This window comes from Centroberyx gerrardi, chromosome 6, assembly GCF_048128805.1.
Source record: "Centroberyx gerrardi isolate f3 chromosome 6, fCenGer3.hap1.cur.20231027, whole genome shotgun sequence".
Lineage (NCBI taxonomy): Eukaryota > Metazoa > Chordata > Actinopteri > Beryciformes > Berycidae > Centroberyx > Centroberyx gerrardi.
This window is the reverse complement of record NC_136002.1, coordinates 3098288-3124367: the sequence shown is the minus strand read 5'-3', so window position 1 is coordinate 3124367 and position 26080 is coordinate 3098288. Positions and strand designations below refer to the sequence as shown.

The 26080-nt window shown below is 39.9% G+C and overlaps 1 protein-coding gene across 3 annotated transcripts in view; it reads right to left on the bottom strand.

Annotated features, from left to right (window-relative positions):
• sgsm2 (small G protein signaling modulator 2) overlaps window positions 1-26080 on the bottom strand; it is a 75436-nt gene that overhangs the window by 48685 nt on the left and 671 nt on the right. For all 3 annotated transcript variants that reach the window (XM_071922158.2, XM_078284122.1, XM_078284123.1), the window contains exon 2: window positions 14364-14439. In XM_071922158.2, coding sequence (XP_071778259.1) covers window positions 14364-14439 — 76 coding nt within the window. The remainder of the gene's footprint in view (window positions 1-14363; window positions 14440-26080) is intronic.

The following is a 26080-nucleotide window of genomic DNA, read 5'->3' as shown; positions in this document are numbered from 1 at the left end:
TTGAATAGTAGAATTAGATAGGAGAAATTGGAGAAACATCATTTACTAGAATTTCCAGTTCAATATAGGATTGTAACACAAGTAACATAGCTAGACTAGCTAGCAAGCTAGTCTAGCTATGTCTGCATCGGAACAAAATGCTTTCTCTCACTTTCTCCACCGATCAAAAGCTTCTCCAGTATTAATACGGTGTCTCCTTCTATCCATGACTTTTCTCCACTCAACATTACGATCCGGTTTTCCTTTCTTTGTTCTCCCAAACACATGGTTATTGAGTGAGCAGAAAGGGAAAACATGGAACAGTTTGTGGGCTCTAAGCCTTCCGTCTCCACACAATATTGTGTACGTTACCTCCGTGCTCGTACGTCCTTGTGCTTGAAAACCACATGATACATGTTTTTGTTGTTGTTCAGGGACCTACTCTGCTAACCAGCACCACTAGTGGCAGTAAAACTCCATTGTTTATCTTTAATGGATGTACATTTTTCCCATGGCGCAGCTGAGGGCATCATGAGACAAATTCAGGTCAGGCAGGCAGTCAGTCAGTCAGTCATCTGTCTTTGCGTCATGAAATGGCCTGTAGAGGGCGTCTTTGACTGTGAGATGCAGTGTTTCCCATACAGAGGCACAAATCAAAAGTTGGTCAGTTTATAGAAATTGATCTAAATCGATCTCTAATGCGCCTGATGTGCACACGTCATGTTTGTCATTTGGAGATGCACAGACCAGCAGACCAGCAGCATTGTACTCAATCCACTCCCGGTGTCTCCCGGTGTGAAAAAAAAGTGAAACTTAACATTCCACAATTTGCTCCAAACTCGCCTGTGTTAGTAACGGGATGTGTAGACAGTAACACGTCTTCTGCTGCCCTACAAACTTTAACGGTAGGTAACGTTATTACCTTGTAGTATTTAAATAACTTTAGTGGATATAGTGTCGCAGTGCTTCAGTACATAGAATTGAACAGGATCTATGCTTGTTTTAACATAATACAAGGGTTAAATTACTAGAAGACCATCCCCAGTCCTGACCAGTGTTGGGCAGTAACGTAATTACAGTAATGTGATTACTTTTTAAAGGAGTAATGAGTAAAGAGTAATTGATTCCATTTTCCAAGTAACTTGCCCAACACTGGTCCTGACAAACAGCAGAACTCAAGGCAAAGACAAACCTGGTATTTAGAAACTCAGCAATTCAGCATTGCTCCCATATCCCAGATGCAAATGCTAAAGATAAATTAATCTAGCCATATTGTGCTCATGAACATGCAGTGCAAAGTGACTGAAAGTGGTTACTACTGAAAGTTTGTTAGCGTATTGTGCGCGCACACACACACACACACACACACACATACACACACACCACACACAGGGTGCTGCATCTTGCTACTGTAGCTCCAATTAGCCAATGCTACAGTAGATAAAATGTCTGCTAGAATGAAACTCAAAAAGACCACCAACAGAGACTCCACAGTTACATAAATATGCATGTGTATGTGTGTGTGTAAATTTGCATGTGTTTATGAGAATTGTAATCTCAGTCACAGGGTACAAACGTTTATCTGAAGATGCCAGAGTTGTCATGGAGACTGGTTCTAATCAGTGGAATACCTGAAGCTTCTCTACCATCTCTGGTGACTTCCAGTTCCTGTCACTCTCAATTAGCTCTAACGGTGTGTGTGTGTGTGTGTGTGTGTGTGTGTGTGTGTGTGAGAGAGAGAGACTGCACAGACAGAAATAATAAATAGAAACTTTCAGCTTCTCTGTTAAGCTTTCATAACGGTCTAGCAGGACAGCACATGACCTCCCAATGTCTAATCTACTGCTGTGTTTTCCTCAAAGTTGGAAGTCAGAAATTCATGCGACAGCTAATGTTAATTAGCTAATGTAACATTAGCTAGCTAGTTAACATAGATCATTAAAAGTGCAGTTTTACATTTCAAATTTAGTTTGAAGTTTAGTTTAACCATTTACCACACAGCTTTGAGGAAAACTTGCTAGAGTTTCCTACTTGGAATTCCGTTACGAAGGGCTGTTCCATTGCAGTTTTCCTAGTAGAAAGTCAGAATTCGACTCGCATTAGTGGCTGCTAATTTCACATCTATAGCTGTCTTATTTTTGTCCCAAATTACACACATGCAGAAAATGAAAGACAATATCAGATTCTTTTTCTGTTCAACAACTAAAATGCACAAGATGGTACTGTGGCTGTGTCATAAACCATCTTCTTATTTTGGAGTTGCCATGCCACTGAGCAAAACCCACCTGGGGCCATAGGAAGTTAGTACGGCTCACTGTGTTCAGCACAAACACACAGAAAAAAAAAAAAATAGGATTAGAATTATTCCACCACATTATAATCTGTAGTCCCTAAAATACAGTTTTGCTATTATTCAGGATGGGAGAAAGAAATAGTCGACCTCCGAGGGAAGAGGGTAAATGAGGACAGGGTCATACTGAGGCCATAATACACATTCAATGCAAAGTTTGAACCACCTCATTAATTCTCGCTGTGCATGTCAGTCCAACTTCAGTCTCTCTTGTGCTTGTCTCAAATTTCCTTGTAGGTTGAAGGTTGGTGCCGTCTCCAACCAAGGGAACACATTTCCAAGGAGTGAAAAGAGATCTCCAACAGGCCCTTTCTACCATGGAGCCATGGGAACACCTATCAGATCAAGCTCAAATTCAACCTTCCAGTTCTCTACACTTCAGCAGTGCTTGAGAGGGCAAGATCCACTTGTTAAAGAAGATCCAAGTATTTGATATTCTTTATTAGGATATCCATTAGCTGATACATCAGTGGCCACAAGTCTTCCTAGGGTCTGCACATATTCCTACCTATAGGCAATTTAGAGTCTCCAATCTACCTAAATTGCATCCCAGCAAACATTTTGATGTTATACCTTGTAAATAAAGCGCAGAAATGAAAAGACGTCAGTAGCTGCTACCTGCATCGTTGTGAAAAATCGCTACCTAAGTATCTTTCTGATATCAGTTCAAAACAATTTCCAAAACTGTGTTAATATGAATTTTTACTGTGCCATAATATCATATCGTGAAAAGTTTGTGCTCGGTTCGGTTGACGTTGAACTCGGCCACCTCCTGCACATCGCTATCTGTCAGATACTTCCTGGGATGTTTTCATATTGTTAATGTTCTATACTCAGGGTGTGCTGGTGGCTACGGCGCATACCGTGACCTTTGTCACATGTCATTCCCCTCTCTCTCCCCCATCTTTCCTGTCTTTATCTACTGTCAAATAATGGAATAACATTGTGCACTTATTTGTTCTTTGCCTTAGCAAGTCCTGTGTTTATATTCTATGTCAACATTCTTTTTCCCCCTGCTGTATTGTAAAGTAAAGTCTCCAGGTCTGGCCTAGGTACTTTTTGCTGAACAACTCTATTATGTGTCTTTGATGATGTACAGTAAGATCATATGAAGTCATATGAAAAAAATTCGTAAAAAAAAAAAAAAAAAAATGAAATTGGGTAATCTTTGGTCCATGAATCAAGTACAATATTGCACACTGACATCTATGTTTTTTTTTTTTTAACAAAATCACTTTTCTTTAAACAATTGTAAAGTTCTAAAAAACGTATGACAAGATAAATGTGTGATGATATGAATCACAGTTTAAATTGCAATATTCTGTCAAATAATTGCGATTCGATTTTTTGTCAATATCTTTCAGCTCTATCCCCAGCTATGAAAAATATCAATGAGCAGGAGCTCACTTTCACATGCAGGAATCTCAGCATCTCACACTTGGCTTCTAACACTGCCAAACGCCTAGATGATAATTGGATAATTGCTGTATCTTCCAAGCGAGACTGTGTGTACCTATAATGAGGGCAATTTACTGTATATTTGTTCAGCATTATTTAAGCCCTGTCTACTAATGTTAGTAGTGATTGGTATGCAGAGTCCTTTGTATTTATTGCATTAATTATGTTCATTACCTTAATGGCCTGTGTATAATAATTTGTATTCTTCTCTCTCTTCAGAAACCCTGATCTATACATAATATATAATTCTTCATCAGGAATTCAGCTGTTATATTGGATACCCACTGGTGTGAACAACTATAATAATTATACAACAGTGAACTGCCACCTCTATCTCTGTCTTTGTTTGTTTCTCACTCCCTGCAGTGAGAGGGCGTATAGCCCAGACTAACTCATCATTACCAAGTCTTTTCCAGTCGGATATTTTAGAGTTCAGAATTGTCTTGAATGCAAACCGAACGCATGCCAAAAACTTCAACATGACGATTTTTACTGCCCCATAGAACAAAATGAACATAATATGTCTATGGGGTGGGGGTGATAGGATTGTTCATCAATACCAATGACCCAGTGATTATTTCACCAGGTGCTGAGATTTCTGGCTTTTAACAGCTTTTAAACTGTTAAGACAAAACCCATAACATAACAACCTACTACTTGCTTGGAGTGTTGCAGAATCCCTAAGCAGTTAGCTTATGTGATGCTGAATAAATTTTTTATGGCCATGCAGTTATTTTGACAACAGTAACAAATACATGTGTTGGTACCCCACACCACTAGTGAATCAAATCATCAAAACCGAAAAACAGAAATTAATACAGTATGTGGGAAAGTTTTGCCTTGAACAATCAGATTCTCTAACCCATACTCACATGCAGACACACACACATATATGCACGTTTGTGCATCTACTCAGTGCAGTGTGTGTGTGAGTGTGTGTGTGTGTGTGCATGGAATATGGTAGCAAGTATAGCCTCAGTCGTGGCACTGAGATGTGAGCCAAGCTAAAAGCATTGCCCAGAGTGGGATTTCTCTAGTCACGACTCTGCTGTGCTGTCTGATGTGCTGCCTGGACAGTCCTTATGGCCTCCTGCCTTTCTGCTCCGCATTAGTCACCAGCACTCCAGGCTCTCACCTACCTAAGATGTTGTTCTCTTCAGCCACACTTCAGCTGCTGTGCTGTCACCCCCTTTTTGTGTTGAGTCAGTGATAATATCTGTCAGTTCTGCGGAGGGTCATGATCTTGTTCCCTCGGCCTCACAGTGCAGAAGGTAATGAACAATTGGTAATGGCAAATTGCAATGACAGTACGTGAGATATAGCAGTTTTTGTAATTCACCTTGTTATTGGAATGAGCAATAGAATAATCAGAGGAAATTTTATGGGAGCAGTAGGTGTTAACTTCATTTGATCGTCTACATTTAGGGTATTTTCACATATGATGTTTAAGAGTTTATATGTAGATGGCAATAAGGTGTTTGAAAGCATTATAACTCAAACTATAGGTCTGTTTTACTCCAATGTTTAGAAACATTACAAATTGTACCTTGTACAGCCTCAAAATCCATGTGATACTTAGGCTTTGCTCTCACATTTTCAGCTGTTGCCATAGTATCATACAGCATCCAATAAGTTCTTATCATCATTATAAGATGAGATAATAACAATAAAATGTTAGAGTGAAAAAAAAAGGTCTTCAATCCAGTAAATCACAATGCAAACAAAGCTAGTAGTGGGGTGATAATGTTTCAACAGACAGCAATGACAGTATGGGCCTTTAAAGTGAAGCTATTGCCTCAGCATGTGTTGTTTTTGCTGGTTGTTCTGTATGTGTTCGTGAATTTCACCGGCATGCATGAAGTATTTAAACAACTAGTCTAAAAATAGAAAGCAGACATAGTTGACTGCTGTTTCTCAGATATTATCTGCCAACCCAGCTGTAGCCTACCTGCTTTTCAACATGCCTGGATCCGAGTGTCACTTTTTTTTTTGTCTTTAACAACATCTATTATTCATCCTCTAGCAATGCATTCCAGTGCATATCATGGAGTAACATTAGTGATGAGCACAAATACAACAGTTCTGTATGGGCAAATGATCAAATCAGACCTGTAACACATCATAAGGTGAGAGAGATGGGTAAAGTTAGGGAGAAATGCTAAAATGATAGGTGCATATACTGTACATTCAGTGCTGACTACTGATCTTCTCATCGTCAGTCATGCAACACTGGAACTGCCGGTGGGTTATTTATACATTTTTTGCTTATACAATGGTGTCATTTTTTATCTGTTCAGATACCCTCAAATTGAAGTTGGTAGTCTGTACAGTAGTTTTTATGATCCAAATTTTCATTACTCTCTCAACAAAAATCTATATATAAATGCTAATTCTGTTGGCGACCTATGCCTAACAGGATTTGTTAGTCTCCATTGAAATTCAAATAGTTTTACAAAGAAAATTAGAGCATTGATGCAACATTTTGAAATGTAGGTGGGGATTTGAAGCACCCACTATTTAGATTCCATTCATTCTGTCACCATTTTATATTGCTTGTATCTATTCTTCAAAAAATGGTCTAGAATGGAATAAAGTCGGAATATAATATAAGCTATTATAATAGTAGGAGTGTAACAATATGCTCAGCTCATGATTAAATTCAATATACAATGAGATTTTCCCAATAAATAAACTTAAAATGAAACCGATTATGATTACAACAAGTTTGAGCCACAGTAAATGGATAACGAGGATGGTTTACTTCTTTGGCACAAAATGGTTATATTAATCTATACATTTTACTATCCAGTGGTGATTAATCTGATTATGGTTCTGACTAAAATTACAGTATATTTTTCAGCTCTGTGTATATTTTGACATTTTCATTTTCACATCACAATAAACATCCAATTAAATTGAACTTAAAACTAAATGGTACAAATGGACACCTTTGTGGTATCCCCTTTCATTATTTCCACCCCACGTATCATTTCTTTCTCCTTGATTACTGTCTTTCATCATCTCTCGTTCCTACTTCGTTCTATTTCTGTCCATTCATCTGTCTGTAGTGTGTGGAGCCCCAGATGTCCATGTGGTGGCAGGTCATTACATGACCAGGAGTTTCCTAATGAGCCCATTAGCAGCACCAGACTATCCCTTCCCCTCTCTCTCGTCAATCTTTTCCTTTTCTTCTACTCTATTCCTCCATACTTTTCAAGTTAATCAGTCAATGCTCCTTTCAAACACCCAATCACTGAGATCAATTATCAACTTTTTTTTCATAATATCCAAAATCATCTTTTGTCATCTTGTATCTTCCCTGCCTGATGCTAGGGAAACAGTCCGCATGTACTGTAACACTCAATAATTATGTTTTTAAATTGCTATCTCCCTCCAATTGGCTCAATTTTCTCACATCAAATATGTGTCATGTTCAACAGAGAAAGAGTAAAATATTCAGGTGGAAATAGAATAGCAGTCCATCTGTTGAATGTGCCATGAGCCGTCACTTCCACTTCTATTCGAGATATTTCCACCCTTGTGTTTCTTGTTCAAAACAGTCTAATCTTGATATTGAGGGTGGTGGAATATCTGATTTAATAACACTAGACTTCCTCATCACCTGACTCCATTACTATGAGCTAATGACAAATTAATTGGTTGTGGAGTCATCTATGTATAATAACCTATTACTCTATTAATTACAGACACAGTGCATTTACTTGAAGACCAGGTATCTTTTGGGGCACAGTTTTTTGGCACATATAGGTGTGCGTGGGTGAAAATGTCGAATAGAGTGGAAATGACTACTCATGGCACATTCAGCAGATGGATGGCTATTCTATTTCTCTCGGAATATTTGATTGTTTCTGTGTTGAGCGTGACAAGTTTGATGTGAAGTAAAAAAATGGAGCCAAGTATGGAGAGGGTAGTTCTTTAAAAACAGTATTATTATCCATTACTCTATTAATAACAGACACGTGTTTGATTAAAGACCATCTTCTGGGACACAGTTTTGGCACAAAGATGTGTGTGTGCAGATTTTCTTTTGCCTTTGGGTCCAACACACATTATGCAAGACTATATGCATGATAACAGCTAATGCCTTACAAACACAAGAGAAATACCCAAAACATTACACAACTTATTAACTATTTTTTGCATTCTTGACTCCCCCATTTGTGAGGCTAATGAGGCTGAGTTATGTGATCAGTTTAAATATTGTGGAGAACTTATGGACCTCCTACACATAGACGCACAGTTATACAACAGTGAAGTCCAACCACGCAATGTGACCGGCCAACAAACATCCTGAGAGTGGCTATAACCAAAGTAAACAGGTAAGCCTACTTCTCCACTTTCTCTCTTTGTTAAGATTATTTTTTATGGTGTTTCTGCTTTATCAGAGAGTTTCATGAAGATCGGCAGGAAACACTGGTGAGCTAAATTCAAACCCATGACATAGTAAATAAGATGAAATAAGATAAAACTCCCCATGGGGAAATTGGATCGTTGCAGCAGATAGTAATAGGACGCAAAGGAAAATAGGATATGAATAAGAATAGAGTAAATGGGGGTTATATGAGCATACGCAACTGACAATTTCAACACTAGACTATGTTATGTAGAAATGTATGAATGAAAAATATGAGAAAAAGCATTTTGAGTGCGTGCAAAATAGCAGCAGTAGAACTTACCGCGACAAAGAAAAAATAAAATGTGCCAAAAATATGAAATATATGCGGTATGAAACAATTGGAAAATAAATGTATCAACATGTATGCAAAATGAGAAGGATATGAGAATATCATGAAAACGAATATGTGAATTTACAGCATATTAAGGATGTCCAAAATGTGCGTCGTATTCCCATTAACAGCCCAGCAAACAAGCCAATGTGGTTTTACCCATGCAGGGCCCATAGTCTTTTCCCACCTATGGGCCCTGTATGGGTTTTTTGTGGGCTGCCCACACTTGGGCCAGCCCACAGAAAGCCCATGCAGGCCCACAGTGTTTTCCCACCTATGGGCCCCGTATGGGTTTTTTGTGGGCTGCCAACACTTGGGTGAGCCCACACAAAGCCCATTCAGGCCCACTGTGGCTTTGCCCATGCAGGGCCCACACCCTTTTCCAACCTATGGGCCCCTGTGGGTTTTCTGTGGGCTTACCCAGGTCCCATACTGGCTTTCTGTAATTGTATTATTAAAACTGGCTACGCACATAATCTGCATTTTGACATGACTCAGACATCTGAATTTCTGGATGTAAACATTTGAAGATGAACACCAATCACAGTCTACAGAAGGCTGTACAGAAAGTATGTAGGCATGTAAATGTGAATTATGAAAGTCACTATGCACCACATTAAACTAACTCTCTTGAACCACAGAATCAAGGCTATCATTGTACAGTATGCATGCTTGGTGTGTATATGCACATCATGTATAAGCACATAGGGATGTGTATTACATGACTGTAACATGTTTCGTGTGTGAAGGTTTATCCACTCAGCACTTCCACACATATGGATAGTTATGTTTTTGTGTCTTCTCAACATTAAATGTATTCCTTGAAATACTGTGGGCATTGTAGGTGCACAATGTAGAATAACATGAATCGGATCTCTTCAAATCTAATTAATATATTGCGATATCAACATATTGTAATGAAAATGACTCAAGCTTTAGTGTCTATGTAGTGCGCTGTTTTTCTCTTTTGTATTTTGCCTCTTCATAATTATGCTAAAATATGCCCACAAAGACATATTTGTCCTTGCTGCCTGAATGGTTAAGAAATAATTAATTTGAAGCTGGAGAACATTTGAAACCAGTGGCCAGAGACTTTGTACATTTTCCATTCAGCCAACTAATCTTCAGCATAATTTATAGTATCGTCATAGTTTCTTATTGCGCAAAAAAAAAAAAGATAAGAAAAAATGTATCGGCCAATAATCCATATTGGCAAGAAACCAAAAGATGTTTTCCTTCATGAAATATAAGATATTTCCCTTTAAAATACATAAGGCTGATGGACTTCCAACTGTCACCTTGGATAAGGATGGAATCTGGCCATCTTTCTATTTTGCATCATCATATTACATCATCATATGTAATTCTCAATAGCTCCATGGTAATGTTCACTGTTGAAATATAAAGAGGAAAATGTGCACAAGGAAGGGTTTATCCCTCAACAAAGTGCTACAGTGAAAGTCTGAACATCGCCCAATGCCCATAGCATATAGCAATGCCCTTTGCATCAAATCCCTTTCTTTCATCTCTTTCCCTTGCTTTGTGCAGAAGGCCTGAATATGAATGTTTTAATTAAGTCGTCCCGTCCGCAAGCCAAAATGAGATACGCCCCTGCTTTCTACTCGCCCATTGCTAATGAAACATTGGTATTAATTCAGCCTTCATTAGCAGACGTCGCACAATTAACAGGCATTAGGAGAGACGCCCATGGGGAGGGGGCCTTCGGTGAGTCACCCCTGCCGTGACATCATCGCCGCTCATTAGCGCCTGACCTTTCACCTTTCCCAAGAGTCCCCGCACCTGGAGAGGTTGATTAGCCTGCGATACAGTGACATCACGGCTAGCTTGGCCTGCAGACGCTGAGTGCAGGACTGATGAGAACCAGGAGATACTGTATGATCTGATCACATCTAGTCACATTAACTATGAGGCAGGTGACCATATATGGAGCAAACATTTACTAGACCATCTGTGTTTATCTCATAGCAAAATCAGATTCCATTAAACTGCAAAATGACACAAATCTGTGCGATTACAAAAGATAATGTCATCCTTGTAATGTTGAATGAAAATGCAGAATTTCTGATGAGTGTGATTTTTATTTTGGAAAATATTCTGCACTTCTTCTGACTTCAACTCATTGTCTAAAATGAAAAGGTGCTAAAAAGAAAAACTGTCAATGAATATTGTTAATGAACTGAATATTCTTTTTCCTGAGGCTCGCCAATTTGTTTCGTTTATCTCATTCGAATGACTTATTGGCCGCAAAAAAAAAGAAAAATCACTTTGCCTTTCAGGGCTGCTGTACGGTTTGTTTCTCCTTTTTGTTGTTCTTTTTGTCTTGATCAATGCCTTATTGACTGTTACATATTGTTGTTTCATAAAAAGAAAAAAAAAAGATGAAACTGTATTGATCCTCATGCGAAACTAGGTCTTAGCAGCAGCAAATAGTAATAGGATACAGCAAAGGAAAATAGAATATTAATAAAAATACAGCCTATCTGGGGTATTTTAACACGTATGTTAAGCATACATGCATGAGAACAGTAGGGATTACAGCATTATTGTAGTAGAAGTGACTGAGGCAGAATAAAATATGAGAATATGAGGAAAAAAATGTGAATTTACAACAAATACACAGCAAAATGTGTTGTATTTGCATGAACAGAAAGCCATACATATATGTACAGATAAGTGACTATACTGTAGATGTGTAATGTCAAATATATTCATTTCACAGATGCAAATAGAACATGTAGTCTACATTTGTACATGTGCATACTTGCCTAGTTGCATTTACCAGCTTATGTCTTCAAGTTCTGAGCGCAAGTGACGTGTTAACCTTCTAAATTTAGCCCCAACGTGGAGTCGATCCATTTTTGGATGCAGATGGCGATGGGTGAATATCAAGAACAGTGCAGCTCAGATTTGTACGCATGAGGGGAAGTCAGCGAGAAGCCGGCGAATTGAAGCAGAAGCCGAAGACGTTGGTTTGGTGTGAACACATCTTCACGGTACGACAGACTCCCGTGTCTTTCATGTGATTTGTTGTTCTCCCTCTCTCTCTCTCTCTCACACACACACACACACACACACACACACACACACACACACATACCCACACTGAAATCTGAAGACACACACCCACCACACAGTAAAGGTTCAAGAGGGTCAGCTTGTAATTTCCTTGAGGGGGTCATATGGGCATCCAACAGGATTTATACCATGACTCACAGCCATTTGCCCCGTAAAAGTGACCTAATGCAAACGTCAAAATGGGTGCAATGTATTTATAGAACACATTTTATAGGGCTAATAGAAGGTATCCTGCCATAATCCCAGTATTGCTCTATTTCTCTTTCCTTCACCCTGATATTTCTCTCTGTCCTGTATGGGGGATAAGCGTATTCTCAAATGTCATCAAACCATCCGGAAATTGATTTCAAGCAAGCAAACAGAAATTTCCAACAGACTCCTGTAGATTTAGTGTGGGATCCCCTGTGTCTTCTAGGATTACCATCATTAAGGAGGCGCTGACAGGAAGAATCATGTCAGTACTGCGGGGAAGACAGCAGTCGTTTTCAACACATCCGTGTGTCTAGTTTGGGTCAACTTTTCCACACAACATATGTCAGTAAGAAGCAGAATTATGTGTGTAAATTGATTATATTTCATAAGGGGAATAATTTTTCTCACTCAACACTTTACGTACAGTATGTTTGGCCTTCTGTAGGCCTGTTAATGTGAATACAACCCACATGTTGCACCTCCTATACATACTGTAAATTCACCAAGTCATTACATTTGACAACTTTAACATGTTCTTGGGTTGAAATTATGTTTAATACCCCCCCATCTGAAATATTCATATTTCCATTTTATTTTTTTTCCTTTATCCTAATACAACCTGCTGCTGCAATTTCCCCACAGGGATCATTAAAGTGTCATCGTATCGTGTCTTATGTTGTTATTAATAAACATTGTGTTGAAAATGATCCGTCTTTTTACAGGATTAAAGCTCCAGCTCTACGGCATTGGGAAGGGCGAGAGACCTTGCCTCTGGATGGCGTATCGAACAGCTATAATTAAAACCGAGACTGACAGTTTAATTTCTACACTACTCTGTTCCCAGGTCAGCCATCAGGAGGGCGATCAAAGTGGGGATCGAAGAGGATCTGGCTGTTCTGGAGACAGACGCTTGCTCTGCTGATGATGATGGATGAGGAACTCTGCCCTTGGGCCAGGTGGGCCTGTCTCTCTTTTAATGCGTCTGATCACAGATCTACAGGGGTCAATTCAATTCTAACTGTCATATCTGTACACGAGATGGGAAATAATTGGCTATTATAACCTTCTGATTTCAACCAAGTCCCAGCATATTTTACAAGAATGGATTCTCTAGCTTTTTTCTGTAGTTCTCACGTCTTTCCATCTGTATATGCTATGATATGTCCTGAAACGTGAAGAAGAAGAGGGAAGGAATTCTCACACTGTTGAAAAAAGAAGCATGTTCACACAGATGCTTAGAAATCCTGAATTGCAAGGGACTAGTATGTGGGGACCTCATGTAATTAATAAGATTACCACCCAACCTCTGTGATTCATCAAACGCATTCACACAGGATAATGAAATTCACTGACATCACCGGTGCCGCAGATACAATTGTATAATTTGTCACTTCATGATTTAGCAAAGCAAAACTTGAAGTTTGCACTGAAAATGCATCCAAAACCTCTATAGATTCTACTACTGACACCACTGACTGACAGTGACAGGAGGAAAATGGAAATTGCTAATCTAGAAAAAAAAGCAGAAAATTGTGTGTCAAAAACAAAAATTCAAAGTTCAATTAGCATTACCAGGTGACCACTGTCTCCACCAAAAATGGTAAATTTCCACTAGAATTTTTACTTTACAAATTACAGACATGAAGTTGAGGGACATTGTATTTTCTGTTGATGATGATTCACACAAGATTAAAATCACCAACAATAGCCCTGTACAGATGGGAATATTATTGCACAACCACACTGATAATGTAATTAGTACACTGCACGTCAGTGATTTACATCTACCACGCAAAGTATTTGTCATTTATAAATCACATACCATCAATCCGGAATCTGAATTAACCGAGGATATGGGAGAGACGTCCTCTCTTTAATTATCACAAATAATGTTGATCAGCATAGGACTGAAATCACTGAATCACTCCGGGAAAACACTACATTACCAGAACTCCTCTAGTAAGTAAGTAAAAGTCATGTAGTGTGTCCTCATCTTATAGATTTTTCCCCTCAAACTGGCTAGACACTTTTAGAAAACATTTCTCACTGTGTGCCCTCTTACATGTTCTAACCCAATTAAACTGACAGAGGCTTCTGCTGGGTCACCAGTCATCTGGCTGATCTGAGGCCAGAGGCAGGTGTGTCAAGGTGTGACTCACACACCGTTGCAAACTCAACCATCCGGTCGGGCGCGGCAACCCCTCTATCTTTGGCACACGCACGCACGCATGCACGCACACACACACACACACGCACACACACGCACACACACACACACATCTAGGCCTTAGAATGACTGGGTTTTGTACAGGCTGTCTCTAAAATTGGTTTCCATTAGCTCCACTGTGATTATTAACTTTCCATTGATGCAGCAGCACAGTCAGACGCACCGTGACGTCAAGCGGTGTCCTTGACGGCGAAGCACTAAGTCACCTGCTGAGGAGCTCAACAAGTGTGTGTGTGTGTGTGTGTGTGTGTGTCAGAGAGGAAGAGAGAGAGACAGTGAGTGTGTCCAGATGAAAAGAGAAGAGGCTACTTACTGCACAGGGCGATGATGTGGCTGCTGTCTTCGTGGACAAATTTCTTAGTCACGGCTTCCTCCATAATCTGCTTCACCTGCAAACGAAAGACCCGAGGGGTTGTTACTGTGCGTGGAGTCACTGTTATCATCTCCACGTCTGCTGTCACTGCCATTAGGCCTTCCCTGCGCAGGGAAAGCTATATAGAGGCAATCATCATCATCATCATCATTATCACTGTCAAGTTAATCCAAATCTGTTTTACCTCATACTGAGACGTCACCATAAAAGATGTCATAACAAGAACCATAAGGCACGCTAACACCGTCATCAAACATGATCATTATCATTTTCATATAAATAAATGTTCTTTTTACTCTATATCACTGATTGATGTAACAATAATGACAATAATGACATAACAATAATGATTCAACCTATATCCAGTTCATGAAAGCTTTTACATTTGCTGTTCTCAACAGGTGTCTGGTAGGTCTTTCCTGTGACAAATCCTCTGCCGCACAGGAGGTGATGGGTTTTCCGGTTTGTTTGGAGTAAACAGAAGAACTGGGTAGTTAGCATGAGCAGTGATAGCCACCATGGCTGAGCAGACAAAGACAAGAGCGCCACCTACAGAAAGTCAAACTGCATCAACAGAAAATCCAAGCAAAAAGACGTCACAGTACTGGACACACTGTTTGATTGACAGGTGATCTCTGGGAAGAGCAGTGCAGAAACACCGCAGCAATGAATGCTGAAACAAGCATAGATCCTGTACAGACCCACGGCGCCTGTGTTCAATTCAATTAAATTCACTGAAGCACTCCTACAGGTTAACGTTATGTAAATACCACAAGGTAATAATGTTACCTGGGTTAGGGTTACCTAACCCAGGTAACATTGGATACATCTCTGATTTGCTAGTGCCTTATGAACCTACAAGAACGTTAAGGTCATCTGTGGCTGGCCTCCTAACTGTTCCAAGAGTTCGTACTAAACGAGGTGAAGCAGCATTTGCACACTATGAAACAACAAATTGGAACAAACTACCCGATGGTATTAGATCGGCTCCTTCTCAAACAGTCTTTAAAAGCAGGTTAAAAACCTTTATGTTTTGTCTGGCCTTTGACTGACCCTTGACTGACCCTGTTAGTTAATGGCCAGCTTTTGTCTGACCTTGTCATTTGGAGCCAGTTTCTGACTGTCTTTTGTCTTTTAGACTCAAAGTGTACCTATTAATTATTCTCTGTGTACTATGCCTTTTATCTGTTTTATTTATTTTATGTTGTTGTAATTTAAATCTTTGTTTTTATTTATCTACTTCTTTTTACTCTATGTAAAGCACTTTGAATTGCATTCATTTGTATGAATATGTGCTATACAAATAAACTTTACCTTACCTTACCTACCGTTAAAGTTTGTAGGGCAGCAGAAGACGAGTTATCATGTTACTGTTTGCAAATCCTGTTGCTTAAACAGGCGAGTTTGGAGCAAATTGAGGAATGGTAAGTTTCACTTTCATTTTCACAACAGGAGACTCTGTGGATTGAGTACAATGCTGCTGGTCTGCTGATCTGTGCATTGCCAAATGACAAACATGACATGATGAGCACATCAGGTGCATTAGAGATTGATTTAGATTCATTTCTATACACTGACCAACCTTTGATTTTATGTATGGAAAACACTGCATCTCGCAGTCAAAGATTCATGAAGCAACAGATTACTGACTGACTGACCTGAATTTGCTTCATGATGCCCTCGGCTGCGGCGTAGGAAGAAACACCACAGCAATAAGTGCTTACACTGCATTCAAGTGGTGTCGGATTTTGGGTCTGAACGAGTTTCTGACCAGGAAGTGAACACCTTATTATGTCGGATGATCAAGTCGGAGAAATCAGGATTGTAGATGCAGCATGAGTTGGCCGAGTTGTGACTTAATCGCTCTTTCCAACATGGCTGAACAGAGCACAGAGTCGTACTTAAATGGTACAAAATTTCATACAATACAATTATCAATTCCTTGATAACTATAGTGCTACGGCATTCAATTACCTGTGGTATTTACATTCGTAATCCCCTGAAATAGCCGGAGATTGCTTGCTAGTTAGGCTGTCGCTAGCTCGATTGCTTGCGTTAGCCTAGAAGGCTGGCAATGTGTGTAAGCAGTTGAGGATACATTATGCAGGGTATAGTACGTCTTTTCTCCAATTTTTGGACCATAAAGCACGTGAACGTGAACTACTTGGATGGCTGAATTGTGACGAATTCCTGACTCTGTGAAAGGTACGATCCATCATCACTTGAATGCAGGGTTAGCACCAAAGATGGAGACACAATAAAACCAAGGATCTCACAGATTACCGCTTTAAGCCAAAACAAATCGATAGGCGTTACCACGATCACATCTGCACAACCTGGACTGACGGGTCATTGCATGATTTCCAACTCACAGCCTCTGTCATCCCTATAACCAGGACATCCACTGTATTTCACCACTACAACTCCAACATCAGCCTTATTATAGCCACAGATTCATACGTAGGTGTTTGAAGGGACACTTTGACACGTTGAATTTTAGCCTAATTTTTCTTTGTTGGGTGCTTATCACATTGGGTGAAAAAGAGTTGCTTAATTTGTCACCCAGCTACGTGACGAAATTGCTTATTCGGAAAGCATTTCTTATTAAAGCCTATAACAACTGCTGACAAGGCCACCAATTATTTTGTAGTTAAGAGTCAGTATGGAAACTTTCTCGCCACAGTGTGGGAAGCATACCTGATGAAGAAAAACAACAGAGAAATATGAAAAATATCATGGTCCTTTTAACATTGTGACAGCTGTTAGCAACAGCTCTGCCCGTCTCACCCAAACGCCACATCCACACCACTGTCTTCCAATTAACATCACAGCACCCCAGAAACATTCAAATGAGTCTTTTTCCAGCTATCTGTTGTGTCTCTGGGGAGGAGAGGCTGGGCGAGTTCAGCAACACTCGGTGAGTTTGATGTTCGCTTGTCTGAGTTCTCTCTCTCCCGTAGAATTAATTGTCGACAGTAATTAATCTTGGCCCTGTCTGACACCTCTGCCTTGTTTGGGTCTAATTGATAAACAGGAAGAATTTAATTGCTCTGGTGTGTGATAATAAAGCTCTGACGACTGTATAATTTGGTCCTGACTTTTTTCCCGGTATTATTGGGGTGTGGGAGGTTGTACACCAGTCATGTCTGTGATAGAGGGATGGAGCTTAACCACCCTTGTCACCAAGATGAGGTTCAGCTGTCATGGAGGAGTTGGCCGTCACTGTTTATAAAACTTTGCTGGTGAAAGTTTCTTAGGAATAAAGGGCAACAGGGGAGCCTCATGCAAAAGACCATCCTTAAAGCTACAATATGCAACTCATTGAGGCATGAGAAGTATTGTTTGTCCCCCTCAACTGGTCAAGGTCCCATATAACACACCCACAACAAAATGTCCCCAACATCATAGAAAAGCCAATTTCAAGGGTCACAGACAGACTGACAATGTATAATATAGTATAAACCTATTTATTTATTGTTATTTTAATATGAAAAAGCTGCATATTGCCCTGCTGAAGTGAGCAAGAGCAAGAGAAAATACAATGTCCCTCAACGGAGTATCATAACAATAATTGAATTGTTGGAATCGCTTGCTCTTTGATATGCCTCCTATGGTTTGGCACACAGTGTCTGATTATCAAGACATAATTACTCAACTGGCAACAACAATTCTGCAAGCTCTTAAAGGACTCTGTCGATTGGGAATTGGTAGCAGTAGACTAATAAAAAAACAAAGTTTGTTCAGGTGGTCAAAATGTCAGTCTCCAGGCTGTAAATCAATATGGCTTCACAGATTAGAGTCTCAATTCTGTCAATAGATCCTGGGCTACACAAGTTACAAATTGTATTTTTTTTTCTATTTAGCAGTATTCCACTTAAAAGAGCATTTATAAATGAAAAAAAAGGAGTATGTCACCTTATAGTTCTAGCTGGACAAGTGCCAATCAGCCTACAGATATGGTCAAACCGCCCATACACACCCATACACACAACAAGAACTATAGTGGTAAAAGCGAGGTCATGAAAAAAGCTTTGGTTAGTAAAATAAAGAAAATGACAGGGCATGTAAACGTGGAAGTACCTAAAACACTGAGTCATTCATTAATCTCCTGTCGTTACAGTTCTGCGATTACTTCAAGGCTTCATGGATGTTTGACTTTTCCACTGAGTCAAACATGAAACTCAATCAATGCAACCAGTCAGCATGACCTCTAACCACAAAACTCGGGTGTCAAACTACCTCACACCAGACATCTTTCAGCTACACACTTTAATGGTCTTTTTGGTGATTGAACATTGGATCAATGTGACAAGACGGATCCAGCACCCAACGACCACAAGGGCTTCATTAACGGGACAGGTGCTTAGATACCAACAGGTCCAAATACAATCTGCTGACCATAGCCATGCAGACAATCAATTTCAGGTTAGAGTGAGCTCTCTGGAGAACCACTGCTTCTCATTCTGTCATTTAATGCTCTCATATGGAGCCTCTGACTGACCACAACCTCAGCAGAGATGTGCAAATAGATCTATATATTCAAGTACAGCTATAGCTTTAGCCAATGAATCAGAATAAAGTGATATACAGCTGGGCAGTCAGATGGGTCGATACCTGCACCTCGGTGTGACTGAGACTCTGTGAGATTCTGTGCCAGTTTGATTAGAGCTGGCTGGATGTTTATACCTCAAAGTTGGTGAGCGTCAGGGCTTACCAATAGGGTTTACACTTTGGTTTCTCAGGATAGTAAACAGGATTTAGTATTACAATATGTGTTTTTGAATGATCTATACATTAAGTTGTGAAAGCTAGCTGTTATTATACCATGTCTGTTTTGATGTACTATTATAAAGTATCATTCTGCAGATTGTAGTTTTAATTATACAAAAATTTTCTTGGAGGCAGAGCTGCTCTGGAGGCAGAAATAATCTGATTGGTTGAAAAACTGTGGTTCTTTGGCTCCGCTCACTGAGGTTTAACAGTGAACGGAGCCAAAGAACCACAGTTTTTCTGGCTAAGTAACATTAGACTTGCCTGGTGTCCAGCCCCCACGAATCACAGTCTTTAGCACTTTTTGAATTTCCATGGCGATTCAGAGGTTTGGCCACATGCCTACATCCATGACTGATTCACTGACGTAATTTCTCGCCCAAACCGATTGGTTGGTGTTAGTTGTCAGTTATCAAAATCTTTGCCCAATCACAGTAGCAAAGCAGATTGATAGGCTTGCGGCCAAACGCCTATGAATTGCCATGCAAATTCAAAAAGTGCAAAAGATTGCAATTCATGGGGGCTGGACACCAGGCAAACATTAGACTGAAGCCCATGAAAAGGCAAAGGGTAAGGTGGGAGCTAGCTAATATTTTGAAACCTAGCGCTCTTGATACTAACTGAAAAAATACAATCTAGCCATAGCCTACTAAGTTATCTAGGTTAGCTAGTTAGCCTAGCTGACCTTCCAAGTTCAAACGAGTCATAAGCTAGTTAACTAGACTGCTGACCTTCCAACATGAATTCCATGGTCATGAATGAATGAGAAAAATAAGTCATTGTCATTTATATCAGAATTCCTTCTTTGCCATTGAAGTTTGTGAGTTAGCTCAATGACTCAACCAGTGAGATTATCCAGAGCTGCTCTGGAGGCAGAAATGTTTGCAGAGCTAAAACTCCAATCTGCTGTTGTTCAAATGTGTGCTGGGGTGTGTATTGCCATGAATGTGTATGTGCGTGCATGTGTGCATGTGTCCATACGTTTGTTATGGTCAGTGAGCTGTGAACACTATAGAAACTTTCACATGTATTTGGTCATTTTTACCTCTTTAAACAATGTAGGACCACTGGTGACGCCTACTTTCTCAGCATAATTCAGACAAAGAAAAACAAGAGGGAGTTTGGCAGCTATACACACACACGCACACACACACATGCGTGCATTTACTTCTACTAAAAGAGGACATCCGTTTATCATGTAACAGGCATCTACAGCTCCAAGATGACACTAAAATAACAAGAAATATTTGGTATGTCAAACGGCTGAGTGAAGCAGGCTAACTTCTAAACACTTCTGAGAATCCCGAAGCTAATGGTTTGAGCTAGGAACAGAGGGAAGAGCTCATTAGCCGACTGTCAACCTGTTACATAAGCACATTTACTTTTCCCTCTCTCGAGCACGCGTGACTGGGGCAAACAACAGAACATCAGCAATATGCTTCCTCTAGCCGCAAAGGAGGAGGATTTTCCCGAGGATGCTCTTCCTGGGAAAGAAAATACGGAGAATATGGGGAATACAGGAAATGTGGCTGTGTGCAGCAAATTGTTCACTAGACAGTTTGTCATTAGTCTGTCATTAGTGCTAGCTTGCCGTATTTCATAAGTTTTGAAATAAGATGAAGATGAGAAGTCCTATTAACCACACTGGGTTATTTATTATGATTTAGCAGTATCTTCATATTAACAAATCAGACAGTTCTTTGAGTCGTTGTGGATCTACGCTGAACCACTTCCCTAACCAAAGAACCCTTGAAGAACCGTTATTTTTCTGCATGTACTTTGCTAGGATATCATTTTCCCTTCCCTCAACAGGCCGTCTGACCTGTGTCCGCCATGGTGCTATCCCTCCTTCCAGTCCAACCCTTGGCAAGAAGTAGCTGCAACATAATATGGTTACATCCTATTCTGCCATTGTCAGCCCACAGCAGAGACACAGCCATTAATGAGGTAATTATTCATGCCTTATTAGGGTTGTCAGATAGGGAGGAGGGGTGCGGTGGTGCAGTGGTGACAGGAGGCTCTGGGCTCTGGAGGACGAATGGCTGGAATCAATCTATCTTTACATGCCTGGAACTTGTTGACTTGTTGCAACTTTAACACGAAAAAAGAAAATGAAGCTCATAAAGCTCGGCACAGATATTACAACACTGCAATCATTTTCTGTCCTTACAGTACTATGTCCTGTGTATAATCAATTTCTCTACATTTCCTGTCAAGAAACAAAGAGAGGAAATTAACATTTAACCCCAGCGTACAAAATATCAAGTGGATATCAATGCGGTTTAGACAGAGCTGACCTGGCCTTTCAAGCTCTTGGAGCAGCAGTCATAAAATAAGATTGTGGCAGGAAGAAACGATTCTGTCCTGGAGGAGGTGTCGGTCTGAGGGAGAAGTTACCCAAAGCTCTGCTGCATAATGACAGAATATTTCTTCTGGGAAGAGGCAGGTTAATGTTGTTTAGCTGCGGGCTGCAATATGGCAACCAAGGCAGCTCACTGTAGTAAACAAAGGAAATAGTATTAGAAAACTCTCGGCCTATGGCAGAGGCTTCCAACACCCTGGTCTGGAGTATTGATGTTGACTGGACAAGAATAGATTTACTGAGCTCCAAGTGTACCTTATATTCCTAGGGCCAGATAAATAAAGAGGATATAAAGAATAAAGAGGTGTGCACATACAAGATAAATAAAAAAGATGAAAAAATATGAAATGTGATAAAACAACAAGGCTTCACATTCTTTATCACAGCCATAGAATCACTATTGTTTTAAGTCATATCATTATTGCATTTTCCGTGATAATCTGCATACCCCAGAACTTTAAGCGTTACTGCTGATGCCATCTTACAATTGTACTTTGGATTTTAAAGCATATTTTAAAGATTTTGAAGATTTTAAAGATACCAATGGCACCTAACAGCATTAGGCAAGACATTTACAGCTTGGTCAATAACACAAGCATAAAGTAACATTCAAAGATCATGAATATGTGGAAAACTTTCGATAAAAAAAAAAAGGGCAGACAGGACTATATCATTCCAAGCTCACAACATCTCTTTCACCTTTAACCTCATTTGGACGAGGTACCTAATGAATGTGCTGAGCATCCACACAGAATAGGGTTTGTGATCCTCAGATCTTTTAGCTACAACAGTAAGTGATTTCCTGGTACAACAAAAACTATATTTAATGGGACAAAGGGCGCCTGTCAAAAATGATCAAATCTGCATAAAAAAATCCCAGATGGTAGGAAGACAGCAACTTCCAAGAATAGACTGCAACCACAATCTTCTTTGCTGTCTGATTTTTCTGTAGCTGAGACCTCTCTGGGTTCTGTGGATGGATCATTCTTATATTAGTCTGGGGCCGGGCCAGGAAGACCCACGACAGCAGAACATTCTCTCTCTCTTCGGCGTCGTTCCAACGGAGTGGGACCCGCAATTGGAGGCATTATGAGCCGATCCGCGCATCCTGTCATTTCAATTCCACCCTGTCAGTCATATGGATTGTTAGGTCTGACACCGGGATCAGAGCGGTCCCTGCGACCGCTCAATCATCCGTCATTATCACATTTGTCAAACTGCTTTGGGCATGTGACTCATACACCTCGCAAAAACTCCCACCGATTTTGCAGAGAGAAAGGACTCTTTTCACAACCTGCTTTGTGTTGATGACAAGACTGGCCACTGACTTGAAGTGCATTACAGTCAAAATGATTGAGGGGTCTGGGATAACAGATTCAGATCTAAGGGATATGAATGAACAGATGCAAGTATTCTACCATACAGAAAGGCCTCAGACCCCTTCAATGACTTTCTTTAAAGCTGCAACAGGCAAGTTCATACTTTGGTGGCTCCAAATGAATTGAACTTCACTTGTAAATCCTGTAAGGTGTCGTCAGTAAACTGCACACAGCACACTCATGTTCACCAACCTGTCTGTGACGCTTTATACCAAAGATATCAAAGGAATGAGAGAGGAAAAGATCTAATGTTGGTGAGTCCAGCTTTCTCTGGATGTTCACCAACCTGTCTGTGACGCTTTATACCAAAGATATCAAAGGGATGAGAGAGGAAAAGATCTAATGTTGGTGAGTCCAGCTTTCTCTGGACAGAGCGCTCACTCACTGCTGTTTAGGCGTCTACGGCTAGAAATCTCGCCTTGGACAGCTTTAATATTTCTTGAGAGCAACAAGTACAAAGTATTCCGTTGTACTTGTTGTTTGGCTGAAGAAATATTAAAGTAAACCTTTCATCTTTGCACGGATGCCTACTCCAACCAGCACCTGAGAAGATCGGGTATACACAAATCAGGACAACAAAAGATCTTGACTTAATGGAAGCAGGTGAAAACAGAAAGCCACTTTCTGTTTCTGTAAAGAGCCCACCTGACAGTGCTGCCTCACTGCTGTGATATTAATCGCCAATTGATGCAATTTAACTTCTTAGGGAGCTGCTGAAGCTTTCAGTTGCCAAGCAATGCCAAGGTAGCTGACTGTATCTTAAAGAGGCAGGGACCTTCAAAAGCAAAAGCCGGTGGGCTTTGCTCGACCAAGTCTTCCACACAGCGCGGTTTGCTGTGTTTAAATGTCAAAAGGCATTGACTTGTATCCTACGAATGAATTGTGTTCCATCATACCATTGATTTTTAGACAGGCAATACACAGAGAATACAATAACTGTCCTAACAAATTGAACAAAAAATGACATCTTTGGATTCCACATTATATTAGCAGCAAGAATGGATCGATATGGTTCCCTAACATTTACTTCAAGAAGGACAAATTGATCTCAGCTTAGAACAAATCAGCTAACTCCCATTATGGTTGGTCAGAAATATATATCACCAATATTTTTCGGCTTATCTTATGTACAGCAAACACTGATATTTCATTGTCTCCAAAATGGCAAACTGAACAAAATCTGTCTGGGCAGGACTCGTCCAAGGCAGTTCATAAGGGAATGAGAACATTATCAAGGTACCACAACATCTACTTGGCTAAACTCAGTTTACAGAAAATCCAATGTTATTCATATGATATAAAACAGACTGATCAACATTGTGAACATGAACTCTTTCCCAAAGCCAGACATCAGAAAACTAAGACTCACGTTGTATTTCAATTTCAAAAACGTTGAAATATTCAGCTGTTTTTTTGCACGTGAATTTTTTTTTCACATTTTCACTTTCGTTACACATGACGATATTTGTTTCACGTGAAAAGTTAATATCACCTGCAAAGAGACAATTCACAGATGAAAATGTTATTTTCATATGGGAAATGTGAAAGTTCACATATCAGTGTCCAAGTGTCCAAAACTGCACATGTGCAAAACACAGTCATATACAAACCTATGGAGACTGTGCAGAAAACTTCTTGCTGACGCACAAAGCAAAGCAGTTTTCATTAAACCTTTACCAACAGGAAGCATTAAGAATTTATCTGTTGTGCTACTGGAACACAAAGCAATATGACCGGAGGTGTGTTCAAAGATGCAGCTCAGCTCTGAACACAGACGGATACTGACAAACAGCTTTGAATGGCCCAGTGCCCCCAGAATGCAATGTTCCTCATTTCCCTGATGGTCTATGTTTAGGAGAAAGGGCGACACAGATCTCCGCTGCCTGCAGACATCCTGAGGACTGTCCCTATTTCACTCCTATGAGCCTTCCAGACGCTGTGATGATTCAGTTGTTTAAGAACAAAACCTGTGGATGATCACTGGATGGATGCAAGGTGGGGTTATAGTTGGGGAGGAGGAGGTCAAAGCGGGTTTAGCAATGAAGACTGAGTTACTGGATTTAAAGATGGACTCAGCAGTTTGGGGGGAAGGATGCAATCTGAAGAGAATGTAAAGCAAGATCATGCAAAAACTACAGCTAGTTTCCAGAAATGAATGAAAATTGGTGTTTGATGATAACAGACTCTAAACCATAAGCTATGGCAAAGTCAATGCATCTAATATCATTTGCCACCCAAACTTTGAATCCTGCTTATAATGACTCAATTTCTGAGGACAAAGTGGAGCAGTGACTGACTGATAATTCATTATTATTTGGTCAATGTGATGGATACACAGCTTAGAGGGAAGATCTATCCTAAATTCTCAAATTGTATTTATATGGCTTTCAAATAGATTTTGAGATTCCATTATAATGATCAAATTTAGGCCCACTTAGGCTAAGGTATAGACAGTGCCACACCTTGCCATTTCCAATTCACTTTCAGATCAACTGCACTTGATTTCGACATTTGAGATAGATTTCAGTGTTTGAAACCTCACCAGCTCTAGCTTCACACTCCATGAAGCCAGTGTATAGATTGAAATGGGACTGGGGAGAGAAGGTTAAAGGAGTGATTTATTCCCCACTAGAGGGATTTGGAGGGAGATTCCCCTTCAGGAACAAAAGCCTCCAGGACTGTTTCAGCGGGGATCAGTGTGTCTTGGTGCTGTCGGTGAGGGACAATTTGTGCTGAAAAGCCGCCTTGCTATTACAGTTTAGACAGTAGGCTTTCTGAAGGCTGCATGTTGGATTATTAATCAACCCTTATGAAAAAGAACTACAGTATATCCTAGAAGAAATTTGAGCGGGATACTATACAAATATCATAGCAAAACTATAAATCCCTATAGGAATATTATAGAATATTATAGTGATACCATAGGAGATTAAAAATACGATAAACTCACTATATACTCAGTATTGAGCACCACAGACACTATAACTCCCTATAGGAATATTATAAGTATATTATAGAGATACCAAAGGATATTGGAAAAAAAAACCACACAGTACAATTAGGTCACTACAAATTCACTGAGTAGTACCACAGACACTAGTCCTTATAGGAATATTATAGGGATATTATTGAGCTATTGTGGCAAT